The 23,773-nt window shown below is 37.6% G+C and overlaps 3 protein-coding genes across 3 annotated transcripts; all 3 read right to left on the reverse strand.

Annotated features, from left to right (window-relative positions):
• Positions 1-8,144: 8,144 nt before the first annotated feature.
• On the reverse strand, positions 8,145-9,090 carry LOC147046359 (gastrotropin-like). The gene is made up of 4 exons (XM_085930212.1): positions 8,800-9,090; positions 8,538-8,713; positions 8,378-8,467; positions 8,145-8,265 (listed from the first exon to the last, which is right to left on the reverse strand). Exons 1-4 carry the CDS (start codon positions 8,864-8,866, stop codon positions 8,215-8,217), a joined length of 384 nt encoding a protein of 127 aa, XP_085786338.1. The 5' UTR covers positions 8,867-9,090; the 3' UTR covers positions 8,145-8,214.
• A 7,063-nt stretch (positions 9,091-16,153) lies between these two features.
• elovl8a (ELOVL fatty acid elongase 8a) lies at positions 16,154-19,850 on the reverse strand. The gene is made up of 8 exons (XM_085929973.1): positions 19,687-19,850; positions 18,976-19,042; positions 18,712-18,899; positions 18,091-18,171; positions 17,807-17,863; positions 17,593-17,707; positions 17,388-17,515; positions 16,154-16,645 (listed from the first exon to the last, which is right to left on the reverse strand). The coding sequence occupies exons 1-8, from the start codon at positions 19,690-19,692 to the stop codon at positions 16,463-16,465; spliced, it is 825 nt and encodes a 274-aa protein (XP_085786099.1). The 5' UTR covers positions 19,693-19,850; the 3' UTR covers positions 16,154-16,462.
• A 746-nt stretch (positions 19,851-20,596) lies between these two features.
• selenop2 (selenoprotein P2) lies at positions 20,597-22,911 on the reverse strand. Its single transcript, XM_085930943.1, has 5 exons — positions 22,800-22,911; positions 22,137-22,393; positions 21,820-22,032; positions 21,620-21,728; positions 20,597-21,391 (listed from the first exon to the last, which is right to left on the reverse strand). The coding sequence occupies exons 2-5, from the start codon at positions 22,361-22,363 to the stop codon at positions 21,134-21,136; spliced, it is 807 nt and encodes a 268-aa protein (XP_085787069.1). The 5' UTR covers positions 22,364-22,393; positions 22,800-22,911; the 3' UTR covers positions 20,597-21,133.
• Positions 22,912-23,773: the final 862 nt, after the last annotated feature.

Below are 23,773 nucleotides of genomic sequence, written 5' to 3' on the forward strand. Positions count from 1 at the left end.
ATGTGCATCCAGCTTCCCAAAAAATAACACAGTGATTAATACCGATATCTGTCATTTTAAACTTGAAAAAAAACATTTTCGTTTATTTATTTTTACAGTCAACTCTAGTCTGGTTCCAATTAGTTAACTTTGTACTATGTATCGAGGTGCTTTGATGCAATTCAATAAGCGTAACATAAAGGAGAATGAAGACAAGAAAGAGTTTTCCTTGATGCAAAAAGTCTTTTTATTAAAAAAAAAATCATTTCTCATATTTATCGTTGTGCTTGTCAAATGTGCATTTAAATCAAGAGCTATTATAATTTAATTAAAAGAATTCCTCCTCATGAATAGCAAAGTTACTGTTTTTAAGTCACACTACACGTGTCTGAAACATATCAATAACTCCATTCAGCCATCCATCTGTCCGTCCCTCAATCCATCCATCCATCCATCCAACCCACCAATTTGAAGCACTTTGAAGGAATTTTCCAGAGGTAGAGGATTTGGAGACTTCAGATCCAAGCCTGAATGACCATTTGAAATTTGTTTAGGACTTGAATATGTTTAGGATGATATAATAGACCGTGATGACAACATTATGTTTGTGCTATCATACACTTGAACATGCACATGTATACATCACTCAGAGAGGGGAAATAATTACAGAGGTCAAGACCTGCGAGCTGGCAGTGGCCATGACATCGGATGCAGCAGGCCATCCAATATTCCCAAGGCAACTGGTGCAGCTCTAAAATTTGGTTGTTGTTGCTGATCATGATTTTTTTTTGCTAGTTATTAATACTTTGATATGTTTTATTTTTGTCGTGTGCTTCATGAAATGTGCTAATAATTTTGTGCAGTGGCTGTCCCACACTTTCCGATATATATAGTCATACAATTATTCATTTTCATAATAAGTAATGCTAGCCTGGATGGTAAAGTTTCATCAGCTCTAGAATAAAAGCAATCTATACATAATGGCTAATAAAATCTTGGCTGAATTGGTTGGGTCATGGTTGAGTCGCTCTTCTGACATTGACACTATTGAAAACGCGGGAGTGACGTTAAATGCTCAACATGGAGACACAATCCAGATCCGTCTCCCTCTGTGCATCACTTTGCCTCCTTTAAAAGGCGGCTTTTTGGTATGCAATTATATTGAACAATAGGCCAAAGCCAATGGAGGATGCAATCCGTTACCATGGAAATGATTATGATGGATTTGTGGATAGACAGAGCAGGTAATTGGAAAAAGATTGATGGGTAACAGGGTGAAAGAAAGTGATAGAAAGCTGGAAGAAGAGGGGGATGAATTACTAAAGCAGCCGTGGAGGGAAGAAAGCCCCATTACGCCCTATCTTTCTGCGATTTTTACAATTATATAATGATGCATCTCTTGCTCATCAAGTCAATAGGCAATCACTCTGTCTTACTTTGCACTCACTCCCTCTTCTTACTTCTTTCCAAGGGTTGTACTTCCACTCTTTTCTCTTTCCCTCACTCACTATTGCAGTTCTAACATGAAAGAATAAGAGGAACATAATAGTTAGTAATGCCTGTCATCAAATCATGCTGTGCAGGCAGGGGTTGAATAGAGATACCCCTGTGTGAAGAGCCCACACCAGCAAATAGTCTCAGCCGCATTTATTGCAATAGGAACACATATTGTGTCTTTTCTGATGTTTTGTGTTAGCAGGTTCCTAACCTGGATTAGTCAGCAGTCAGGTGACAAGGACCAGATTATGATTTTTTTGGGAGGAAGCTATTATACTTTAACAGTCCCTCAAAGCAAGTTCAACATTGTCCTATTTGGTTACACAAAAGTCATTATCAAACAAAATGCGACCCCAGTATCAATGGATATGACAATAACTGTATTTTGAATATACTTCCTTGTCTTTAACTTTTTTTGGTGAGCTTCTATACATCCGTGGATCAAAGGTCACATGGCTGACGCCTGACGGCACAAGAGGGGTGGGAGGGGCTAGTATCAATTTGATTTTGATACTGACTTGGTATCAATATTGTAGATATTTGGGTCAATCCGCCCACCTCTACATTTCCTTCTTGCTTTCTTATTCTCATCATTATCTTCCTCCTTAGTCCGTTATCCTCTTTATCTATCTTAGCCACCAGTATTTTCACTCTTCTTTACAAATCTTCCTTTGTGTATTAGCCCTCTTAAGTCTCACTGACCGTCCCTTAGTCATTGCTGCCGTCACTGCTCACTTCTCTCTTCTTCACTCCACCGTGACCCTTCACCCTATATTTTTCTCTTCCCTTTCTCTGTCTACTTTTCTCTTTAGCTAGTCTTTTCTTCTTCACTCTGGGTATCAGGGCTTTGTAGAGACCCTCAGCTCAGCCCCCGGTGGGAACCCCAACAAGAGAAAAAGATGCAGAACAAATGCTAAGTACTGTGAGGGAGGTGTGAGCTCACTTATTCAGAGGTGTCCACAAATAGGCCTGCAGGGGTTTACCATGTAAATTGCGACCAAATGCTTAGGTGGCAACGTTGGCTGGGAAACTGGGAAACACCGGAGGATACCAAAGTTACAGCATATAATAATAATAATAATAATAATAATAATAATAATAATAATAATAATAATATATTATTATTATTATTATTATTATTATTATTATTATTATTATTATTATTATTATTATTGGCAATCAGATAGCCACAACAACAAAAATAGCTAGCAGCCACTAATGTAAAGTACAGTACATCATTATAATGACAATGCTATTTTAAATCCCACAACTGTAGAGTCAACTTTTTGCCACATTGTCTTCAGATTTGCACACTATGCCTTCATCACACCATGTAGTTAATGATGCCAGACAAATGAACAAATATACAAAGAAAGTAATTAACTAATCAGAGCCATGAAATGCATTTTCACTGTTTGGCCTTGTGGTAAATGGAATCTGACAAGCAGTGAAATTGTATGCATTGGAACTTTCAGTCAGTCCTCATTGCAAATTTGGTACAGACAGTGGAACCTCAATTTAAAAAAACCCGGAACCAACAGTCAGCTTTAATGGACAGAAAATAGTGTGCACCCCTAAAAATACCTTTATACCGAAGTTGTCAAAGTCTATTACTTCCAACCAGTCCTTACCATGGTTGTTTACTATCACTGTGGCAAAATTAGCAGGCAGAGACTGCTACACATTTCCAGGTTTTCCCGCTGGCCTCACTTATATACATTAGACTTACAGTAAGCAAATTAACAGACATGTTTACATGGCGGCCATTTTGGCGGTAGTGACTTTTCAATAGGAAACTCATCAGTACCCCATAAAATGTGTTCTAACAGATGTTGAACTGATGGGAAAAAAAAGATTTCAAATCAACATGTCACCAAGCGTATGAAAATAGTGACAGGATGGCAGTTCAACCATCCAAAGGTCAATGAGCAAAGAATACAGAAAAAAAATTGAAAAGCTGTCATCAAATGGTGGCTCTCGTGTCATCATCTCAGCCACTCCTTCCACCTTCATTGGCCTGAGCCATCATTTTACCCTCCATAACCTCCTTTCCATCTCACCATTGCACTCCATCATCCACACCCAATGCTCTCCCCTTAATATCCAGTTAATGCAACTAGTCATTACACAGTCCTTGACTTGGGAATGTGTGTGCATGTGTGCTGCACAGAAGGGAGGAGCCATGTGATCTATATGTTCCAGATCTCTGCTTCCATTAAAATGTGGAACTTTATGTACATTACAGAAGCTTTTTTAGAAGGAGTTCTTCAAGGGCTGTTGAAAACAAGTGTATTAGAAAATCCTTTCCATCCAACATTCAAATGTTTCGCCATGTTTCAGTATTTTAAATGAAATCTATCACGTAAACAACAATCAATTCTTCAATGCTTGGTTTGCTATTACAGTCTTGGAAATCTTTCCCATCATTTCAAACCAAATAATAGTTGTATAAATCTTTATAGTTTCAATAAAAGTAAAACCCTTATGTGTATAAATGTTTGTTCATCTGGATTATATATTTGTATATGCATGCATTATTTCTCTTGCCATTGTTCTATGTATTAAAATGTAATGAAGTGTGAAACAAGCTCTTCAGTCTCTGTGGTGAAGGCTACAAAAAAACTAAACAAAACAAAAGTCCCTTGTCAACACATCACACGTTTACCATTTATCACTCCAGCTCTACATCCTCCCACGTTCGCATCAGCAAAACTGTGGATAAACTGTGGTAAACATGATGGTAAAGGCACATAAAAACATGGCGGCGATAACATTTATTATGAATCCAACAAAAACACATCAATGAAAAAAACCAACAACACTGTAGTTCTCTGAACATATTTGTATGGTACGCTGTTTGATCTTCTTTATTCAGAATCCTTGAATTCCTCTTTGGGCTATGTGCTACATGTACATACTGCTAGAGTAGACACCTCATATCATACGGATTCTAAATAAATACTTTAATGGCACTCCATCGTGCTGAAGTGTAGAAGTTAGCAAAAGGCTTTAAATGGTTAAAAATAACCATTGATTGCACGGGTAACATGTTTGCTGTAGATATGATTAAAAGCCTTTTCTATATGTAATCTGTATGCAATTTAAAATTGCAATTTCAAGCATGTACACTGTGCAATGGATTACATTTTTAATCCTAACCCTGCCCCCAAGTGCCGGCCCTTCTACCCAACAGTGGATCTCCATTAGCTGAAACCTCCGGAGGAACATCATGACCTCACCTTGCCCCAAGGCCCTGCTCCAGTTTTCATTTATTTGCAGTGGCCAGACAAAGCCACTTGTCAGAGTTCACATCCAAACAAGCACACAAATATGTTACACACTGTTATTAAAAATATATTTTAAGCACAGTCGGAGGTGGAGTAGGTTTTTCGAATTTCTGGAACAAATAAACGTGTCTCCTGTCTGTTCCTAATGTCACCATATGATGCTGCAGGCTAAACGCTACCTGCCAAGAAGCCCACGCCTGTCAAATTTTGGCAACCGCAACACACTCAATATAAAAATGCATGACCCCAGTGTGTTAATTGAAGGTGACAGCACTGCAAATTATTAATTCCCACTTAATTTAAAGTCAGTCAGATCAACATCAAGACCCGACAAATTTGCAATTCTGACGATTCGCATTTCTCTCCAATGTCTTTGTTTCCCCTCCTCCATTGGGTACCCCCTCCCCACTTCTTCTTTCCAGCTGTTAAACCAATTAAATGCTCACAGAGGGTAGACTGCCCACTCTCCTGTTGAGAAAAATACATGCAATAAAAGCCTTCTCTGTGCAGACCTATTGTGTGATGGCAAGGCCGCCATCTTTAATTATGGCCTACGCCTCCACCCTTCGAGACGTTGAATAGCACTGTGCTGTCGCTACAGACAGCTTCTGCTGCCGGATCAGCTTTTTATATTTTGTGTTGAGCAAGTCACTAAAAGGACTGATGTTGGTGGGTGGGTGGTACTAATCCATTGTCAGATTTAGACAATTTGAATGGCTTGGAATCTGGAATCCGCTTGTATTGTACCTGAGGAAAACTGGCAAAATGGGTGTTCAGAAATATAAAACCTACTGCATACTATAATATTACACTACTAGTGTAGAAACCATGCTGTTCCACTTTATGGCGGCCAATTATCAAGGTTCCGGTTGTAGTGGTAAGAGTGACTTGGTGTGTTGTTACTTTATGAAATGGTAAGAATGGAATAGGAGGAAGCCCTTTTAAAAATATCATGTCATGTATTCTAATTCGAATGAATGACCACATGAGTTCGATGTGCTGTATCAGAAGATGAGAGGTGAAACAAGATTGTCCATTGTCTGAAGCGTTTCCAAAAATAGAACAGGAAAGGCTGTCACTAAAGACTTCTGATGACAGAGAAAACATCCTTCCGAAAACCAATATGGAATTTGTTGCAGCATTCTTTGGTTTTGTCCATGGCAATGACACTATCAAGGCATATGGTGGAGAAAGGCCAATGTTCCTCCTTGGTAACTTGGAAGGGGGGTACCCAGAGCCGGTCTAGAGAATGTGAAGCATGAAGAGTGGGGACAATGTTGACTACTGTCCCCCAGAGAGAGGCCTTGTTCCAGGCTGCGGTTGTACAAGAAGTCAGCTTCTCTTTGAATGAATGAAGGATGGATGAATGTGGGACTGACTGGCTGTCTGGATGGATGGATACATGCTGGCCCACTTGCCCACAGAGCAGGCATGCGAAGGAACCAGGGCAAGTCTGGGGAATGTGAGGCATAATGTGAGAACAAAGCTAGCAACTGTCCCCTAGAGAGAGGCCCTGTCCTGGGCTAAAGGGCAAAAGGAGTCAGGCTTGTGAGGACGGATGAATAGATGACCAGCAAGCTTGCTGGTTAACAAGAAAGACAGGCAAAAGTTTCAGACGAATCTGGCTGAGGTAGTTTAATCACAGGATTTATTTTTAACAAACAGTTCGGTAGCTTTTCTACTCTTTAACCTCCTTAGAGCTTTCCCCACTTCATCGTATGTTTTTCATGACCTCTGCCCTCATTTCATTCATTTTCTCCATTCAATAACTCCTCAGAACTGTCCATCCATGTACTCATCACCCTTTCCTTACTGATTTGTACATTTCCATCTCTGCAGGGTAAATAAACCCTTGCCTGCTGCAGATTCTTCCCAGCTTGCCAATAACTCCCTTTTTCTTTCTTTTGTGTCCAACCTCTCGTACAACTCTTCATGTTTGGTCTTTGCCACCTCCCACTTCTACTTCTGTGTTTTCTCCTTTCTGCGCTATTCCATTTTTTCTTGCTGTATGAACTCAATCATGTGCCACAACCTTGAGACAACCCTGAACTTTTCTCAACTCTTTCTTAACGATTTTACAACATTCCTCCTTTCTTACAACTTACAAACATGTGTCTCCACTCCACAATACTCTCTTTCATTTTAAAGCACGATATCTTCGAATTCTTCCCACATTTAAATCACAAATGTGTTCCAAATGTCTGTATCGCTATTATTATTATTATTTTATATATATCTATATTATTTTATCTTATTTTATGCTTATTTTTTTGTGGACCCCAGCCTTGAAATACTTAAACACCTAACAAACCGTCTGGGATGTGAGCAAGTCATTTTCTTCCCACTTGTGGCAGTCGAAAATGAAAACCAATCAGAAAATGACAGAATGGCCAATCATCAACAGGAAACTGACAAGTAGCCAATTAGGCCTGTTTGTCTGCCAGAACAAAGGAAGTAATATTGCCGAATGATTGCGCCACCAGCGAACTACACAAACATGCTCAAATGATACCTTGCTTGTTACCTTCCAACGCTACTTTTCCAAGAGTGTCCGATCTTGATTGCTTCTGCGATGGCAAGAGAGAACACCTCATTATTACACTAAACCAGTCGCCATCTCAAAGCCAAAAAAACTGTATTTTGTTTTCATCAGGGAGCTATTGAGGCACCAGCTCTCAGGGCCAACACATGTGCGCACACACACACACACACACACACACACACACACACACACACACACACACACACACACACACACACACACACACACACACACACGCATGCATGCATGGACACGAATGCACACTTTGTCTGCAGACTGGCAATCTTATTTAAGATTTGCTTCTAATACCAGTCCACTTAATGAAGCTGTAAATTTGGAACTTGGGAGGAGAGCCTCTCTAGAGCTCCTCTGAGAGATTCCACAATGATCCGGAGCTGAGCTGGTTAATTAACTGATTGTTTGGTTGGCTGGAAGCCAGAGAGAAATACACATGGCTCGACAGCGAAACGGAGAAAACAGTCCAGAAAAGGAGAGGACACAAAGATAGAATAAGATCTACATTAGGTTGATTGTAATGTATAGCTATATTTAGGCTGATCCTTATTTGTGTATAATCGGTTTAGATTATTTTAGGGTTGACTGTGTGGAATTTTTCGTGTGACTTTTTCAAAATGTTTTTGTTTTATTTTCATGAAAGTCACTGGTGATGAAATTTGTTTGAGCACATTGAAGATTTTTCTTTGTTGAGATATGTTTGGCATATAAAAAAAAAAGCGCAGACTTGATGAACTGAATGAACTGAAACCTTTTTGGTTAGATTTATTTACCTGTAAAATTTTTTTGATGAAGTTGTTTGAATGAATCAATCAATCCATGATAATGTTAAACATTATTTATTGCAATAGATGTAGCCTCCAACTACACAAGTAGTCAATGATCATATTGCAGTTAGAGCTTCTTGCTGGTTCTTTTAAGCACAACGGACCCAGCTGTGGAGGTCTACAAAAAGAGAAAACGTAAATATGTTACCCAGACAGGCACTTTGAGTTATTTGAAATGCTTTCTTTGGTTCTCACAAGGTTATTTCATGAGCTGAGATGAGTGTGGTTACCTCAATGAGCTTTCCTCCACTGATCTCAGAGGTGTGGTGGTAGTTGGGAAAGTTAACACTCAGCTTGCCTCCCTCCATTTGCACGGTGGCCTGAAAGAATGCCCCTTGTAGTTATTTAATGGTTCCAACAACCCATAAACATGCACTTTTTCTATCCTACCTTGAACTTCTTTCCTCCAATGGTCTCCATTTCGCTTTCCTTGCCAACTGTAAATTTGTTGGTAACCTTAGCATTTGTGGGATAGATCTGAGTCCAGGTGAAATCGTTTCCTTCCTGGGTCACCTCTGTGATCAGTTTGTAGTCACGGCCCTTCTCAATGATGTCAGCAGGGATACCTGGAGAAGGAACGAGGCAGAGTTGCGGTCAGCACTCAGGTTTGAGGTTTTTTTTTTGTAGGTCGTAAATATGAATCCAACTTTACCGAGGAGTTTGCAAAAGTCATCATAGCCCTCCTGGGATTCAGTTTCCCATCGTCCAGCGAAGGCCATCTTGGTGCTGGTGTGTTAGGAGGTGATGAGGCAAGCTGAGGGAAAGGCAAGGTAGCGAAACCCAGACGCTTCTGTATTTATATACTGCCTACCGCTCAGCGCCTCCCAATCATCGCTGAGAATGATGACTTCAGTCAGCGATCAAGGATGAAGAAACGTTTATGGAGGAAAAAGCTGACAGCAGGGCAACCTTGTGTCTCACCGCCAGGTCGTTGAACTCTCCAGCAACGGCCTATTGTCACTAGCTGTAGTTTTATGCCGTGGATTGTGACATCAGATATTTGTCTTTGTTTGAAATTATGGGTCGTTTTTTTGAAGCGGTTTCTTATCTCTGCAACAGAAAGTTGGCTCTATAATAAAGTGGATCATTTAAACGGCGATTTATTGTATCATATTTTCTTTCTGAATTTATCTGAATCTATCTGAATCTATCTGAATCTATCTGAATCTATCTGAATCTATCTGAATCTATCTGAATCTATCTGAATCTATCTGAATCTATCTATCTATCTATCTATCTATCTATCTATCTATCTATCTATCTATCTATCTATCTATCTATCTATCTATCTATCTATCTATCTATCTATCTATCTATCTATCTATCTATCTATCTATCTATCTATCTATCTATCTATCTATCTATCTATCTATCTATCTATCTATCTATCTATCTATCTATCTATCTATCTATCTATCTATCTATCTATCTATCTATCTATCTATCTATCTATCTATCTATCTATCTATCTATCTATCTATCTATCTATCTATCTATCTATCTATCTATCTATCTATCTATCTATCTATCTATCTATCTATCTATCTATCTATCTATCTATCTATCTATCTATCTATCTATCTATCTATCTATCTATCTATCTATCTATCTATCTATCTATCTATCTATCTATCTATCTATCTATCTATCTATCTATCTATCTATCTATCTATCTATCTATCTATCTATCTATCTATCTATCTATCTATCTATCTATCTATCTATCTATCTATCTATCTATCTATCTATCTATCTATCTATCTATCTATCTATCTATCTATCTATCTATCTATCTATCTATCTATCTATCTATCTATCTATCTATCTATCTATCTATCTATCTATCTATCTATCTATCTATCTATCTATCTATCTATCTATCTATCTATCTATCTATCTATCTATCTATCTATCTATCTATCTATCTATCTATCTATCTATCTAATGTACATAGAAGGCACTTTTTTTTTTATATCACAAGTCCTTGATGCAACATAGAAGGCACTTTTTTTTTTATATCACAAGTCCTTGATGCAATAAATTATCCTTACTGTGGAATTAAAATATTGATTGACCCTCTGTTAGAAAGCGCAATATCCATTCATCAGAGTTCCTGGCTTTGAATCTCTTCTCAGGCTGATCTGTGTGTTGACTGGCAACTAGTCCAGGTTCTATACTACTTATATACCTCCTGCCTTTAGATTTGTATTCATGACAATTTGTAAGTTTGTGCCACTTGCTGTAGCACACAGATTGGGTTTCTCATGATACAGCCATTTCAAAGAGCAATAATAGTGTTCCTAAAGCATGAAAAGTCAGTGTGGCCTTGAAGCCCTTTATTGATATATAAAACATCACGTTGGGCAAGATCCTATAAAAGACACCCGCTATCTTTATCTCTTTGGCTGGCTTTTCTGATCTCACACACACTCATGCAGAAAGCCAGCACTTTAGGCCCACACAAGATTTAAACACAAAAGAGCATGTACCTGAATTTTTCCACGAGCTGATAAATCCATGACAGTGTTTTGTTAGACACCATGACTTTCTTGCCTCTGACTTCAAAGTGCACATTACAGACTTGCTTGATGTTTGATTTTTTTTTTTTACCTTTTACTTGTTTTGGACCAATTCTGGTTCAATCCTATGTCAGTATGTTTTTGGTCTTACATTCATTTCACGTATTCACTATAAAACACACTCCAAGCAGTTAAAAAAATAAAGCTTTTTTTGTTTTCATAAATGCATCATTAGGTTTGCTACAAATTCTTGAAAAAAATCGGTCAATGAATAGGACACAATAATCAGCGGGAACAACTATGTTGCAACACCATTTAGCAACTAAAAGCCTTCATTTGAACCTTCAAAAGCACGATTTGATTCGTTCCTTTTTTAAAACAACTTTCTGATTCGATATATTTAACAAAACAAAACAAATCCATCAAGTCACGCTTGTGCCTTCATAAAATAAGGAATTTGTCAGAGTAGTTCTAACCAACAAGCATTCACGTGTAAAAAAAAAATCTTTAAATTTCCCCACAGAATCAGAAATGAGTAACTCACAGTGTAGTCAAACACTTGTGTTCAAATATAGATTAGGAGAGGACAAACAAGTTTTTATTTTATAACTACAAAGCATTCACATGTAAAATAAAAAAAAAAAATCTTGAAAATTTCCCCTCAGAATGAGTCACTGACAGTATACTCAAACACTTGTTACACAATTATAGACTAAGAGAAGAGAAGACAAACAAGTTTCTTTTATAACTGCAAAGCATTCACCTGTAAATTAAAATCTTTAAATTTCCCCTCAGAATCAGAAATGAGTCACTGACAGTGTCGTCAAACACTTGTGTTCAAATATAGATTAAGAGAGGACAAACAAGTTTCTTTTTTTATAACTGCAAAAATAATGATTATATACTGTACATAAACCTGGAGTTACTTTCTTAATACTTTCAAGGACAAACCAGATGAATAGTGAACAAAGTCCAGTTGTGGGCATTATAACTTTTTAGTTACTCTTTAAAAGTTCTGCACAGTTGAAACTTTTTGGACAATCAGTAACACAAACGTTTAGGCTGTTACCGAACGTCCAATCACATGCCGATGAAGTCATGTTATACTTTCCAACTCTCCTCCTCCCTCCTCTGATGTTAGGCAGCTTTGCACCAAAAAAAATGCTGGTGAGAAAAAGATGACGAGAAGGCAAGAATGTGAACAAAATGAACAAGAAGTCTAACAAGAAGAAAAGATAGCAAGAGAGAGGGAGGAAAAGATTCTCAGGAAAGATACATATAGATTCCTTTTATCTACAGCTGGAAAAGGGAGGCTTGTGATGGAGGGATGCCTTGAAATGCAAATGATTCTGCTGCTAATCAAAGCAATAAGATTAGCCTTCCAAATTGAGAAGAAAGGCTCCATTATCTAGGCCGAGTGTCATGTTTAATAACGTGGAACGGCATGGTAATTCACCCCTGATGCAACTGGAGCCTTCCAATGCGTGTGTGTGTTTGCGTGGATGTCTTACAGAGTTGAGTGTATGCGTGGAAGAGTTGCATGTGTGTGTGTGTGTGTGTGTGTGTGTGTGTAAGGAAAGACACAAAAGATAAAAGACTGTAAAGCATGCCCAATTGCGCAACTGTGCGTTCATTGTGACTTTGTGTGGGTGTGACTTGTGAAAGTTTTTTTGTTAGGCTGGACTGCCATACAAAGAGATTGTGATGATTTGATAGCGTGATTTCAGTAAATCACAATCACTATTTCTCTTAATTCATTTTAAAATGAATATCATTCAGATAGTTTGAACCCAACTCAACCTAATTTGCAGGCACTGATAGATTTCAAGAATCATGGGGATTATTTTTGGAGTGTGGATAAAAAAAATCCATATTTTGATGGTAATATTTACATTTTATGGGGAAAACAATTTCAAAATGCAAACAATTCAGACTGTTGGAGATCTCACTAAGGAAGTAATGAGATGAAATGTGATGGTCTAATAATTCAGACATGCGCCCTAAAGCAGAATTAGGATCATCTTAAATTTCCATTTTCATCTTTATGACTGCTTTCATCATCTTTGTATAATAATAATAATCCCTCTGCCCAAAAAGGAAAAAAAATACTGGACAGTTTGTTCAGGCTATAGCAGAACCAAACAGACAAGATGAATGTACTCTACCAAAATAGCTCACATGACAATCCATTTACACAAATATAGTAGTTCAATTTGACCATGACTACTGTTGGCTCCAAAAACTAAACATGGCAGCACCTTTCACTTTGAAAGGCTGACAGGGAAAGCTGCCTCGGTTACACAGGCAACAAGCCCCGTCTATCCATTAAAGGCCGAGACAGAAATAGGCCAGAGAATCTGCCAACAGCGAGCATTCTGTTGTTGTTATCGCTACCGTTTCTCAATCCATCCTGACAGCTTCCTCTTCTTTGAGGAAGGAAGCAGCAGTCACTGGTGAGCATGAAGCCTTCCCTCTTTCAGGCCCGCCTCCACCCCTTCATCCAGGGAGCCAAATTATGCCTACATTAATATTGCATATTACACAAGACTCACAGAGAAGCCACATGTGTATCAGCCCTTTGTCTTCATGTCAAATGAAATATGCTCGGCAATCATCAGAGGTTGAGCGCGAGCCAACAAGAGGAGGAGTTGGGGGGGAGTGTGGGGGTGACAGCAGGAGGGGAGGGTGACAAGGGTGAAGGCTGGAGGCTTGAGGATATGAGGAAGGAAGGAGAAGGAGGAGGAGGGCTGCCTGGAGACAAGTGGCCTCTTAAAGGGTAAAATAATGGATGATGAGGTGAGAGGAGGGACGAGTGAAATCAAAGTGAGGTAAGAGACCAGGGGGGGAGAAATGAGGAGCAGTGCAACATGGCATACACTGGAATAGTACTAAAAAGGCAACCTTCTGGAAAAATATTGGATTATCATGGTTGAATATAAACAGTATGAAGAGGAACCTGGTTAAAATGTGTGTGTTATTTTTTTACCAATCATAATAAATATCAATGTCTTGAAATGGGATTACGCTATGTGACTTGAAATATGTATTTTTCAAATATTAAAAAAAATCTTGGGATGCATAATTATTAGTATTTTCCATTACTGTCTAATTACTGCCTTTTTCCAACATTTATTAAAATATACTAACAAGCAAATTTTTCCAGATTTAAGTCTTTACAATCTATTTAATTACGCTATTATATGTATTTTTTTATAATATTGTTGTGCTTAATATTTATTTAATATATTTATTAAAATATACTAACAAGCAAATTTTTCCAGATTTAAGTCTTTACAATCTATTTAATTACGCTATTATATGTATTTTTTAATCATATTGTTGTGCTTAATATTATTGAGTGCTTTTGCAGGGGGTGGAACATACCAATGTCATTTCCATTCATTTGACTGGCGAAAGATGCTTTAAGATATGAACGTTTTGAGTTATGAGCTCGGACCAAAATGTAATGCGTACTTCAAGGCACCAAAGTATATTGCTCATAGAGTGCCAAGACCCCCATCATTCATTCAATAGAAACAGTAGACTGCGATAAAACACCTTTAAGTGTCTATATTAGGAGCCAACAAGAGCTTCTTGGAGGTTAATCACACACACACGCATGGACACACTTGAGAATGAGCAACTAGCAGGTTGTCTGACTGATTAACACTAGCTCGTCCGTGGTCGAGTACGCTCCTAACGTACTGAGATTGCCGCAGCCTCTTGTTCACCCTCATTGTAGGAAACAACACAGTGGCTCACCGTCGAGCGCACTTGTCAACCTCTTATTGCCAAACCTCTCACAATCGGCAATTATGTCTGCATGTGTGTATGTCCCCGTTAAAATGTGTGTATCTCTGTCCCTCTCACTGACTCTCATGTCAGCAGCAGCTTCCAAGCACTTTTGTCACCTCACTCAAACCTGATTATTAATTATAGTCGGCAAACACCGTTACCAAGGAGACAGCCACAACATTATTCATTAGCACCAGCTAAGAAAATAAAAATGCTTGTTGCCATATGAAAAGTAACACATCATATTATAATGAAACCCACCTCTGGCCACAAAGACATAAAGTGATCAAAGTGAGGGCGGGAAAGGAAAGTCTGTCATGCCTGAGTTGCACAGAGGCACTCAGCAGTGATCAGCCTGGAGCAGCGCCTGCAGCAAGGCTCTCTCTAAATTTCTTTTCGCTTGCATGCATGTGTGTGTATGTGTGTGTGTGTGTTGATGATAGACACTTGAAGAGCATATTACACATATTTTCAGTTCATAGGGCCAAAGAAAGGGAAATAATTCTTCCCACTTTCCAAAGACAAAAGAATAAGCAGCAGGTTTATGCTTCTAGCACCAGGACTGTGTGCAAGGAGCATAGTGAGCATTTATGAGACATTGAAATATTGAAAAGAAAATTTGTGTTTTTGGTATGTGTTCTGTCATAGTTCTTTTATTTAGTCATATTTGACACACATGTTTGCAGCCACCACTGCAGGTCACCAATTTATGCGTGCTATTGTCAATAAAACTTTGCAGGTCACCACTGAGGTCATCATAATTGTTACAAAATGGCAGTCGGCCAGCATACTGACCAATATGGCTGTAATGTTTGTCTAAGAAGTTTGGTGTGTGACCCCCCCCCCCCAAAAAAACAAAAAAAAACTGGCCATCGTCTGATGGGTGCAGTAGCAGATCATGTCCTCCACTAACTACTGGACCATCTGTTTTCTTTGCATGAAGCTGAGTGCTGTTGTATCTTTCATAATTGTTACATACAGAGGGTGACGTGAATATTATATATTATAATATTATATAATATAATAATATTATATATATATATATATATATATATATATATATATATATATATATATATATTTTTTTTTTTTTTTTTTTTTTTTTTTTTGTGGGGGTAAGAAATAAATACCACAACTACTTCATTGAATATGTACATAGACAGCCAGAGGAAATTGTATATTATCAAGACAGGTTTGAAGTTAATGGGCTCCCTCTTTGACATCAACACAGGCTAGCCTATATAATAACTGTAACAGAAATACTGAGACACAACAATCCTTGTGAAAAACCTGAATTTGTGCTAACTATAATATTTATAAATATAGCGGGATACCCTATAAATAGCCATTTGTAGTCACATATTTTAATCCAGACACAAATTCATGTAGAAATTTGATGGGAATACACTAAAACATCTCGAATTAACTTGATGATTATGCACATTGTATCAAATATTTCTTTGGAGTATGAATAGAATGGTGATAACTTGACAGTGAGACGTGACACGTAACAGTGCTGCCATCTATTGGTTTTCTCTCCTCTTGCATGCTCACTCCCTTATCGGTGCTTCACTTAAGTTTTAAAATTCAAGTCTTGTTTTTTTTGGACAAATCCCAAAGTGTCTTAACCCTGACCTTGAGAATCCTCAATGATCAGGCTCCTCTATATGAGTAAAAACAAAAGTTGAAACATTTACACAAACTCTTTAAAAATTTTATAACACGTTGGGTCATCCAAAGTTATGATACAAGTTTGTATTTATTGGCTTTGCTTCATTAGCTTCTGACTTCTAGCTTTGTTTATTGTGTATATGCCATCAAGTGGATCATTACTGAATGAAACAACAATCATATGCACTATGTGGGAATTGTTTTCAGACACGTCCGAAAATAATTTGAGCCAACATACATATAAAAGAAACTTTAGATAAACTGCCGTGTAGTAGAGTCACAATCAACCGTTCTCTCCTCCACGCAAATATATGTATAAAATACATTTTCTCACTGCTTCCATTTCCTTAGCTCATTGGTCTTTGATGCGAGGTAGCTGTGGTAGTAAAAATGACTGAAGAGTGCAATGAGGGTGAGAGCGTAGATAATCACGATGACGTTCAACAAATCAGGGTAATCACAGTCGGTGAATAGGTTGTACATGGTGTGCAAGGTTACCAGGAAAAACTGAAGCTGTGAAGAGAGAGAGAGACAAAAAATTACGATATTTCAAAAAGTCACAGTTCTGATCAACTCTTTCGCAGAAGAAGATCCAATTCTTATCAGTACAGACCAATTACACCAATTGCACAAAATATTAGTTGAGTGTTATTTTTGCAATAAAAAAAAAATGCCCATGATGGATTTTATTTTTCTCATGATGCAAAAATGAACATATCCAAAATAAGAGCACCGTTGGATAATTCTTCTCAAACACAAAAGTGAAACTACAATACACATATGCAGACACGGCTTCAGGTCATGAAATTGTGCAGCCAACTGTCAGTGAAGACTATTTGGGGGTCACCACTGAGGTCGCCATAATTATTCTTACATAATGGAAGCCATACAGAAAAGAAACAACAGCAGTCATCATGATAAAAGACAACAGATGGTCCCAGAGCTGAGCTACAACTGCAACGACCAGAACAATGACCAACTAATCAGGAGTTTGTCACACACCAAGCGCCAAGATAAACACTAGTACACATCATTATCGAAAAGACGTTTATTGTGCATATGGGCCAATAAATGATATCTCTGAAAAAAATAAAAGCTACTTGGGGAACAATTGACGGTTTTCTTTGTGCAGTCAACTCCAATCATTCATTGTATCTGAAGTTGTGACTACTAAAGACTGCTTTAAGGCTGTAGACATTTTGAAACTGTAGACAAGTGCAAGCAACTATTCAATGAAAATGCTATTAATACTAACCAGCTGTAGGATGGTAAGGTAATGTTTCCACCAAAGATATTTGGTCATACTTGGACCAATTGCTGCAAGACCATAGTAGAAATACATCGCCACATGAATCAGGGAGTTGACCAGGCCACTAAAGAAAGCTTTGGGCACATATGACACAAGGAGTAAATATGAGCATGCATAATAATATATCAGCTTTGTGTATTTGCAAACTCACACTGGCCCCCTGGTGTGAACTTCAATCCTAACCAGCAGTTCAAAATCATGGTGCTGTGATGGTAGACATGGAGGAAGGTGAGCTGGCTGTTCTTTTTCCTCAAGATGAAAAACATCTGGGTGACAGAAATAGTAAATAGATGTTGATCAAGGTTCCTTTTGAATTGTGGTCGATATATTTGAACCAGAAACAATAATCTTGCTGTCAGACTTACTGTGTCACAGAACTCGATATATTTGGAGATGTAAAACAGCCAGCACACACTGGCCATCTGCGCAAAATGGTCAGACATGTTTTAGTTAATTCGTCTGTTGTCAAAATATTTTACAGTAATTTAGGAACAAAATCTATCTGTATTTGATAAATAACCAAACAAATAAAAAATAAATAAATAAATAAATACATTAAAATAAAAAATAAAATAAAAATAATAATAAATAAATAAATAAATAAATAAATAAATAAATCGTGTGGTATTTAGGGGGCGGGGCATATTACCCTCACGGACAGTGGATTGTTGCTGTAGTCAACTGGCTGACACAGCAGACTATAATTTGCCATCCAAGAAGATACTGTAAACTGCAAAAACAGATGAACAGGACACTCAAAGGTAATGTAAAGACAACCGTTATGTTGTTAGGTTGTTTTTTTTTTAAGTTCTGCATCAGTAAAGGAAATGGAACAACACTGAGTTTTTTTAAGAAACTGTTGAGCTGTAAAGATTTTACATTTATATGCCAGTTATGTTAAAAAGCACAGCTGACAAGGGGTCAATTTGCACTGAAGTTACTTGCTATCTCAGAAAAGCACCTTAATTGTCATGAAATGATACTTCTGAATACCACTAAGAACTCTACTTTTATAACTGGCCCATTTAATTCATGTTGGACCAGGTATCTGCAGTTTTGCATCATTGTGGGTGTCATTGACCAATCAAAACTTAAATTCACTTTTAACATGAGAAATTACAGCTTGTTTCTTGCGAATCAAATTAGAGGCAGAGATTAATTTGTTTATAACTTATTTTTCTAAAGTATAGTTGTATCTTTTCCTCCATATTCATTATCTGAATTAGCCCATTTTGTTCAAAATGAGTAATAAAAAAAATAATAGTAGTACCTCATAGAACATGTATACTGACAGGGAGACCATAGTGAAATTGTAAACTATCAAGACAGGTTTGAGATTGACAGGCTCCTTCTTTGCCATCAGCTTTGGCCCAACCCAAACAATGAATAGGTAGCACATAATTAGGAACCCAGCAGGTACAGGGGAGTAGACCAGCAGCCAGTCTTCTATCCTCTTGTCTAGACAAAGAAAAAGTACATCAAGAACATTCCAGAAATGTTTTTATGACAAAAAGAAAAGATAGTGAACGCATACCTCCATTATCCAGAAATTCCTGATAGGATAAAGAAGCTTTTTGCCATAAGGTGAGCTCCTGGGAACCCTGAATTTAAATAGAAACAATAAACATTGTGATACAAAATAAGGAAGCAAGAATCAAAAAGAGGTAATAGATAAATATTTACAATAGCATGTTCTGTAAATGTCACCGATTACATGCTAGAGAGAGAATGAGAGGTAGAGAGACATCCAACCAGTCACACTCTTTTTTTTATACCTAAGGACAATTTAAGAGCACGCTAATGGCCTACCAAGCATGTTTTTAGAATGTGGAATGAAACAGGAGTACTCCAGGTAAACCCACGCAGGTGTGGGGAGAACATGCACATTTTTACAAAGGAACACCGGATCCAGAATCGAACACCGGAACCCTCTGAACTGTGAGGTCGACGTGCTAACCACTGCCCCACCATGCCAGCCCAACCCTGATATTACATTGCATTCATTATATCTGATTTCTGTTGATTATACCATGAAATGTCAAAAGAAAATTCATTAATTAGCTTCAAAGAAGTGAGAGTTAACTTGTAGACCAAATGCAAACACCATGGCTTTAGAAAAATCATCAATGAAGACTTTGTCAATGGAACATGCACACACCTAAAAAATAGCCGCCATCAAACTTAAATTTTACTTTCAAACTTTTATTATACTAGTATGTATAAACTGTTAAGCATGAGGACCTACCTCCATTTAGGCGGCGATTGATTTATTTTCCTCGTCAGTTCCAACACCAGTCAAGCTCATGCTCCATTTCAAATGTCAAACTGTGGTCATGCAACTTCTCATTGAAGCATTTCCTGTTTTGCAACAATAAGTCATATTGCCTCCTAGCGTCACCTCACAACTTTCAACGGATTCATTTCAAGGTGCAACAGTTAATGGTTGACTACTTTCACTACTTACTTTCACAACTTAAGTTTGGCAATCAAGCAGGGTCAATATTGAAATGCAAAAAACAATAACAGAAATAAGACTTCACCATTCTAGATAGCTTTTAATTAGTGCATAAACCTTACACACTTGTGACAGAGTTACTTTATTTTGAATACTTTTCATTACTTTTCATACTTTCACGGAAGAACTTATAATCCCTTCAAATCATGGTTCAAACTGCATTTAACAATTTCTTTTTGCACAAGTGCACTAGCAAGTGGAAAAACCTGATATGAGTAAGCAAACCGCCCATACAGGAATGTTCCACCCATGCAGGAATTCCATTGTCATTCGAATCAGACTCATCTCATCAGAACAAACTAGCAAGTCTAAAATTCTCAGTTTTTAAAATTCACCCGATAGATACTTTCATTGAAGTTGTCATTCTTTTGGTTTTGGTAAAAGATAACTATGAAAATAACTCTTCTGATATCTCTACCAAATGAGTGCAACCTTTAAATTTGAACACTATTTGATCTGAAAGGGCCCTATCTTTATTCCCAGAGCAAGTCCAGTGCAAAACGCAGTGTAACTGTGCGCATGGGTGGAGTTTTCTGTCTTTGGAGATTTTGATTGCCGATAGAATAGGGCATTATGCGCCGTTGTGGGAGGGAAGCAGGTCACTCTCAGCCAATCGGAGTGGTGACAGAAAACAGACATATCCGTATGAATGACTTTATTTTCACGCTATGCACGTGAGTTACAACAAGTAAATAAGTCTCATAAAAAAGTCTCATAAAAATTAAAGCCGTGTATCCCCAATGAAACGAATTAAAGAAATAACACCAAAACATTGCGACTTCGTACATGTGTTGTAAAATAATATAATTATATGATATAATAATATCATTAATGTTTGCATTAATTAGGGCAATTTCTAATTAATGAAGCACATGAAAGACAAAATGTTTATACACAATAAACATACGGAAGTGTACTTCAGGGTCTGTCTGAGAAACAGCAGCTGTCAGTCCAAATTTAGCGTCTCTCCTTACACATCCATCTGCAGCTTCCTGTAGCCAGGTTCGAGACTTTAGACTTCATTAATAGGAGCACACAGGGAGGAACAAAAGCAACTGTTTCAGCACACTTGGAGAAGACAGCACAATCTCATCTTTCAGTACAGTAGAGACAATTTCCCTTCTATTTTACTACAACTGTTGAAGATAAATGTCAAATCAAACCCTAAGTTGTTCTCCTAATTATCTTTTACAGGATGGTGACTATGGTTTGAGGGCGGATGATGGTGATGAAGGTGACTGAGGCTTCCAGTTGTATTATGCTGATGATGGTGAGTAGGATGGTGGTGCTCTATCCGAATTGTTTTAGGTGTTGCTACTGTCATTTTGGAATCCACTGCATCCATTTGATTTCTGGGTGATGCTGTGGTGTGGTTGACAATAAATGGTGGCGTATCATTCTTTGTGAGAATGCCATTTACTGTTGTAAAATTAGCCTGGGGAGTATAAGAAAAACCAAAACATTATTAACTATTAATCTGGTCTCTCAGCCTCTCATATTTTATATTCAGCAAAATAATATGATGAAAATATTACAAACACCTGTATGATGCAAAGTCATTCAATTCCACATAGTTCTTTTAGTAGATCTTTTTATATTTTGCAGTATCGTCATTTTATTTGCTGTGTAACAATAGTGCATTTGTGTTAAAGTGATTACTCACAGAGCAGTTGCAGATGTTTTTAAGATAGGTGGCTCTAATGGCAGCCTCAACATAAGGGTATTGCAGGAAGGTGTATGGAAGCACTATATGGAATGTGAGGAGACCACACCTGGAAAGGACATGAAAAGAATGACCTTTGACATTTGGAGTTCTCTTAATATTGGGAATGCCAAGCACTGCAATGTGTACGACTATTTTACCTGTCATAGACTAAGAAGTCATCTTTGTCACCGTCCAGCACCCCCCACACATCATTTTGAAAGGGAGTCTGCTGGTAAACTGGAACTTCAGGAGGTACTTTTCTTTTCAGCTCCCAGAACATTGCTCTGGACAGAGGGTCTTGCTCATTAACTATCATGAAGGAAACCTCTGTCAGGTTGTTGCGGTTCAGCTTGTCACGCAGGCCTTGGATTCTAAAAATGGACCCAGAAAAATGAAAGGGTCATTTTGACTAGTGTGATTATCTTTCACACAATCTCACCACCACTGAATATCAAATATGAATTGTTTTTCTTACTTGGAGGCCTGAATGAGACAAAACTGTCAGCTCGCCTTGAGTAGTGCCACCACTACCACACTTCCAAGCACCGTCTGCATGGGTGCTTGTCCGTTTATGTCCCAATAAGGGGCAGGTTTACAGATCCTGGTGCCTGCGTCCTCCCCCTCTACCAATAAACTGACCCGGGAGGCCAGCAGCAGACTTGGCAAGGCCGCACATGCCCACAGCAGCAGGGGAGAGAACATTGTCCTCTCTGGCTGTTGAAACACACCCACCTGAGAAAGGGCATGAATTCAGTCTTAGTCATTTGCAACATAGTGCAGGAAATAGTCTGGAAACTTGTAAAAGTAGCTGAAATCATACATTTGGTTGATAAGACTATAATGGTCAGCACCGTGGTGTAGTATTTTTTTTACATGTTATAATACTAATACTACTACTATTAACAATAATAATAATACATTTCATTTGTTAGCTGCCTTTCAAGACTTTCAAGGTTGCAGATCATATAATAGTAATAATAATAATAACAATAATAACAACAACAATAATAATAATAAAAATAATAATAATAATAATAATAATGGTTAATAATAATCATCATCATCATCAAGTGAAATTCATATTTACAAAATGAATACAATATATATTTTTTTAGAAGTCTAACCATAACCAGCTCACCTCTGTTGTATCCTAGCTGTCCTTTTGACCTAAAGAGAGATTTAGATCTCTGCTGTTTTTGAAGCTTCAGCGCTGGACTCTTCCCCTCCAAAATCAAATAAAGAGGTGGAGTGAAAGACTATCCACAAACAGTGTAACACGTGTCTATTTAAAGTGTTTAAGGTTGATCAAGTCCGAGGTCCATGCCTCTTAACTTTCACCTGTTTAAAAGTTACTTGTGTGCAGAAAAACAAAAAAACATATCCAACAAATTCTCTTCTCTATCTTGGACTATACATGAGAGACACCTGGCATAATAGGAAAGGAATGAAGTCGGCTAGTTAAGGATTAATATAGTTAATGTGTTAACCGCTTTATGATCCATCCATCTGGCTTCAAAGCCATCAAATTTACCGTCTTCGGCATTCAAATTTAGTGTATAACTGGTGGACGAGTGTGATGTACTTTTGTAAATGTAATATACTAAAATTAGGTTGCGCCAAAGAAACAAAAATAAAATAGTGACAACAGCTGAGATAGAAAAGAAAACCATTGGTCTACAATATTAAGCGTAACTAAATGCCATGTGACTCAAAACTCACACAATGTGATCTTTGGAACAAAGCAAGAAGCCAAAATCAATGACAATTATCAGTGCAAGAGGAGAACCCAGTAAAAGGTTTTTCAATACTTTAAATAGTAGGCTACCCGTGTTACATTACATATAACACATTGATCAAACCAATATTTATTTTCAGATTTGCTCATTTGTATCCAATTTTAATTTCAATATTGAGTGCCTTCCCTGGAGATAATCTCTGCAGAGAGAGAACAAATACAGAAACAAACACGATATCCTTCAACTACAGACTTTCTTTTTTAAGAAGGCATTCAATGGGTTAGGAATTATTACCATCCATTATATGTACCGCTTGTCCCTTTCTGCAATTTTAATTTTAATATAGAGTCTCCTCTAAAAGACTATTCCTTTGTTT

This window comes from Syngnathus leptorhynchus, chromosome 14 (assembly GCF_054491065.1).
Source record: "Syngnathus leptorhynchus isolate UIUO chromosome 14, UIUO_Slep, whole genome shotgun sequence".
NCBI lineage: Eukaryota > Metazoa > Chordata > Actinopteri > Syngnathiformes > Syngnathidae > Syngnathus > Syngnathus leptorhynchus.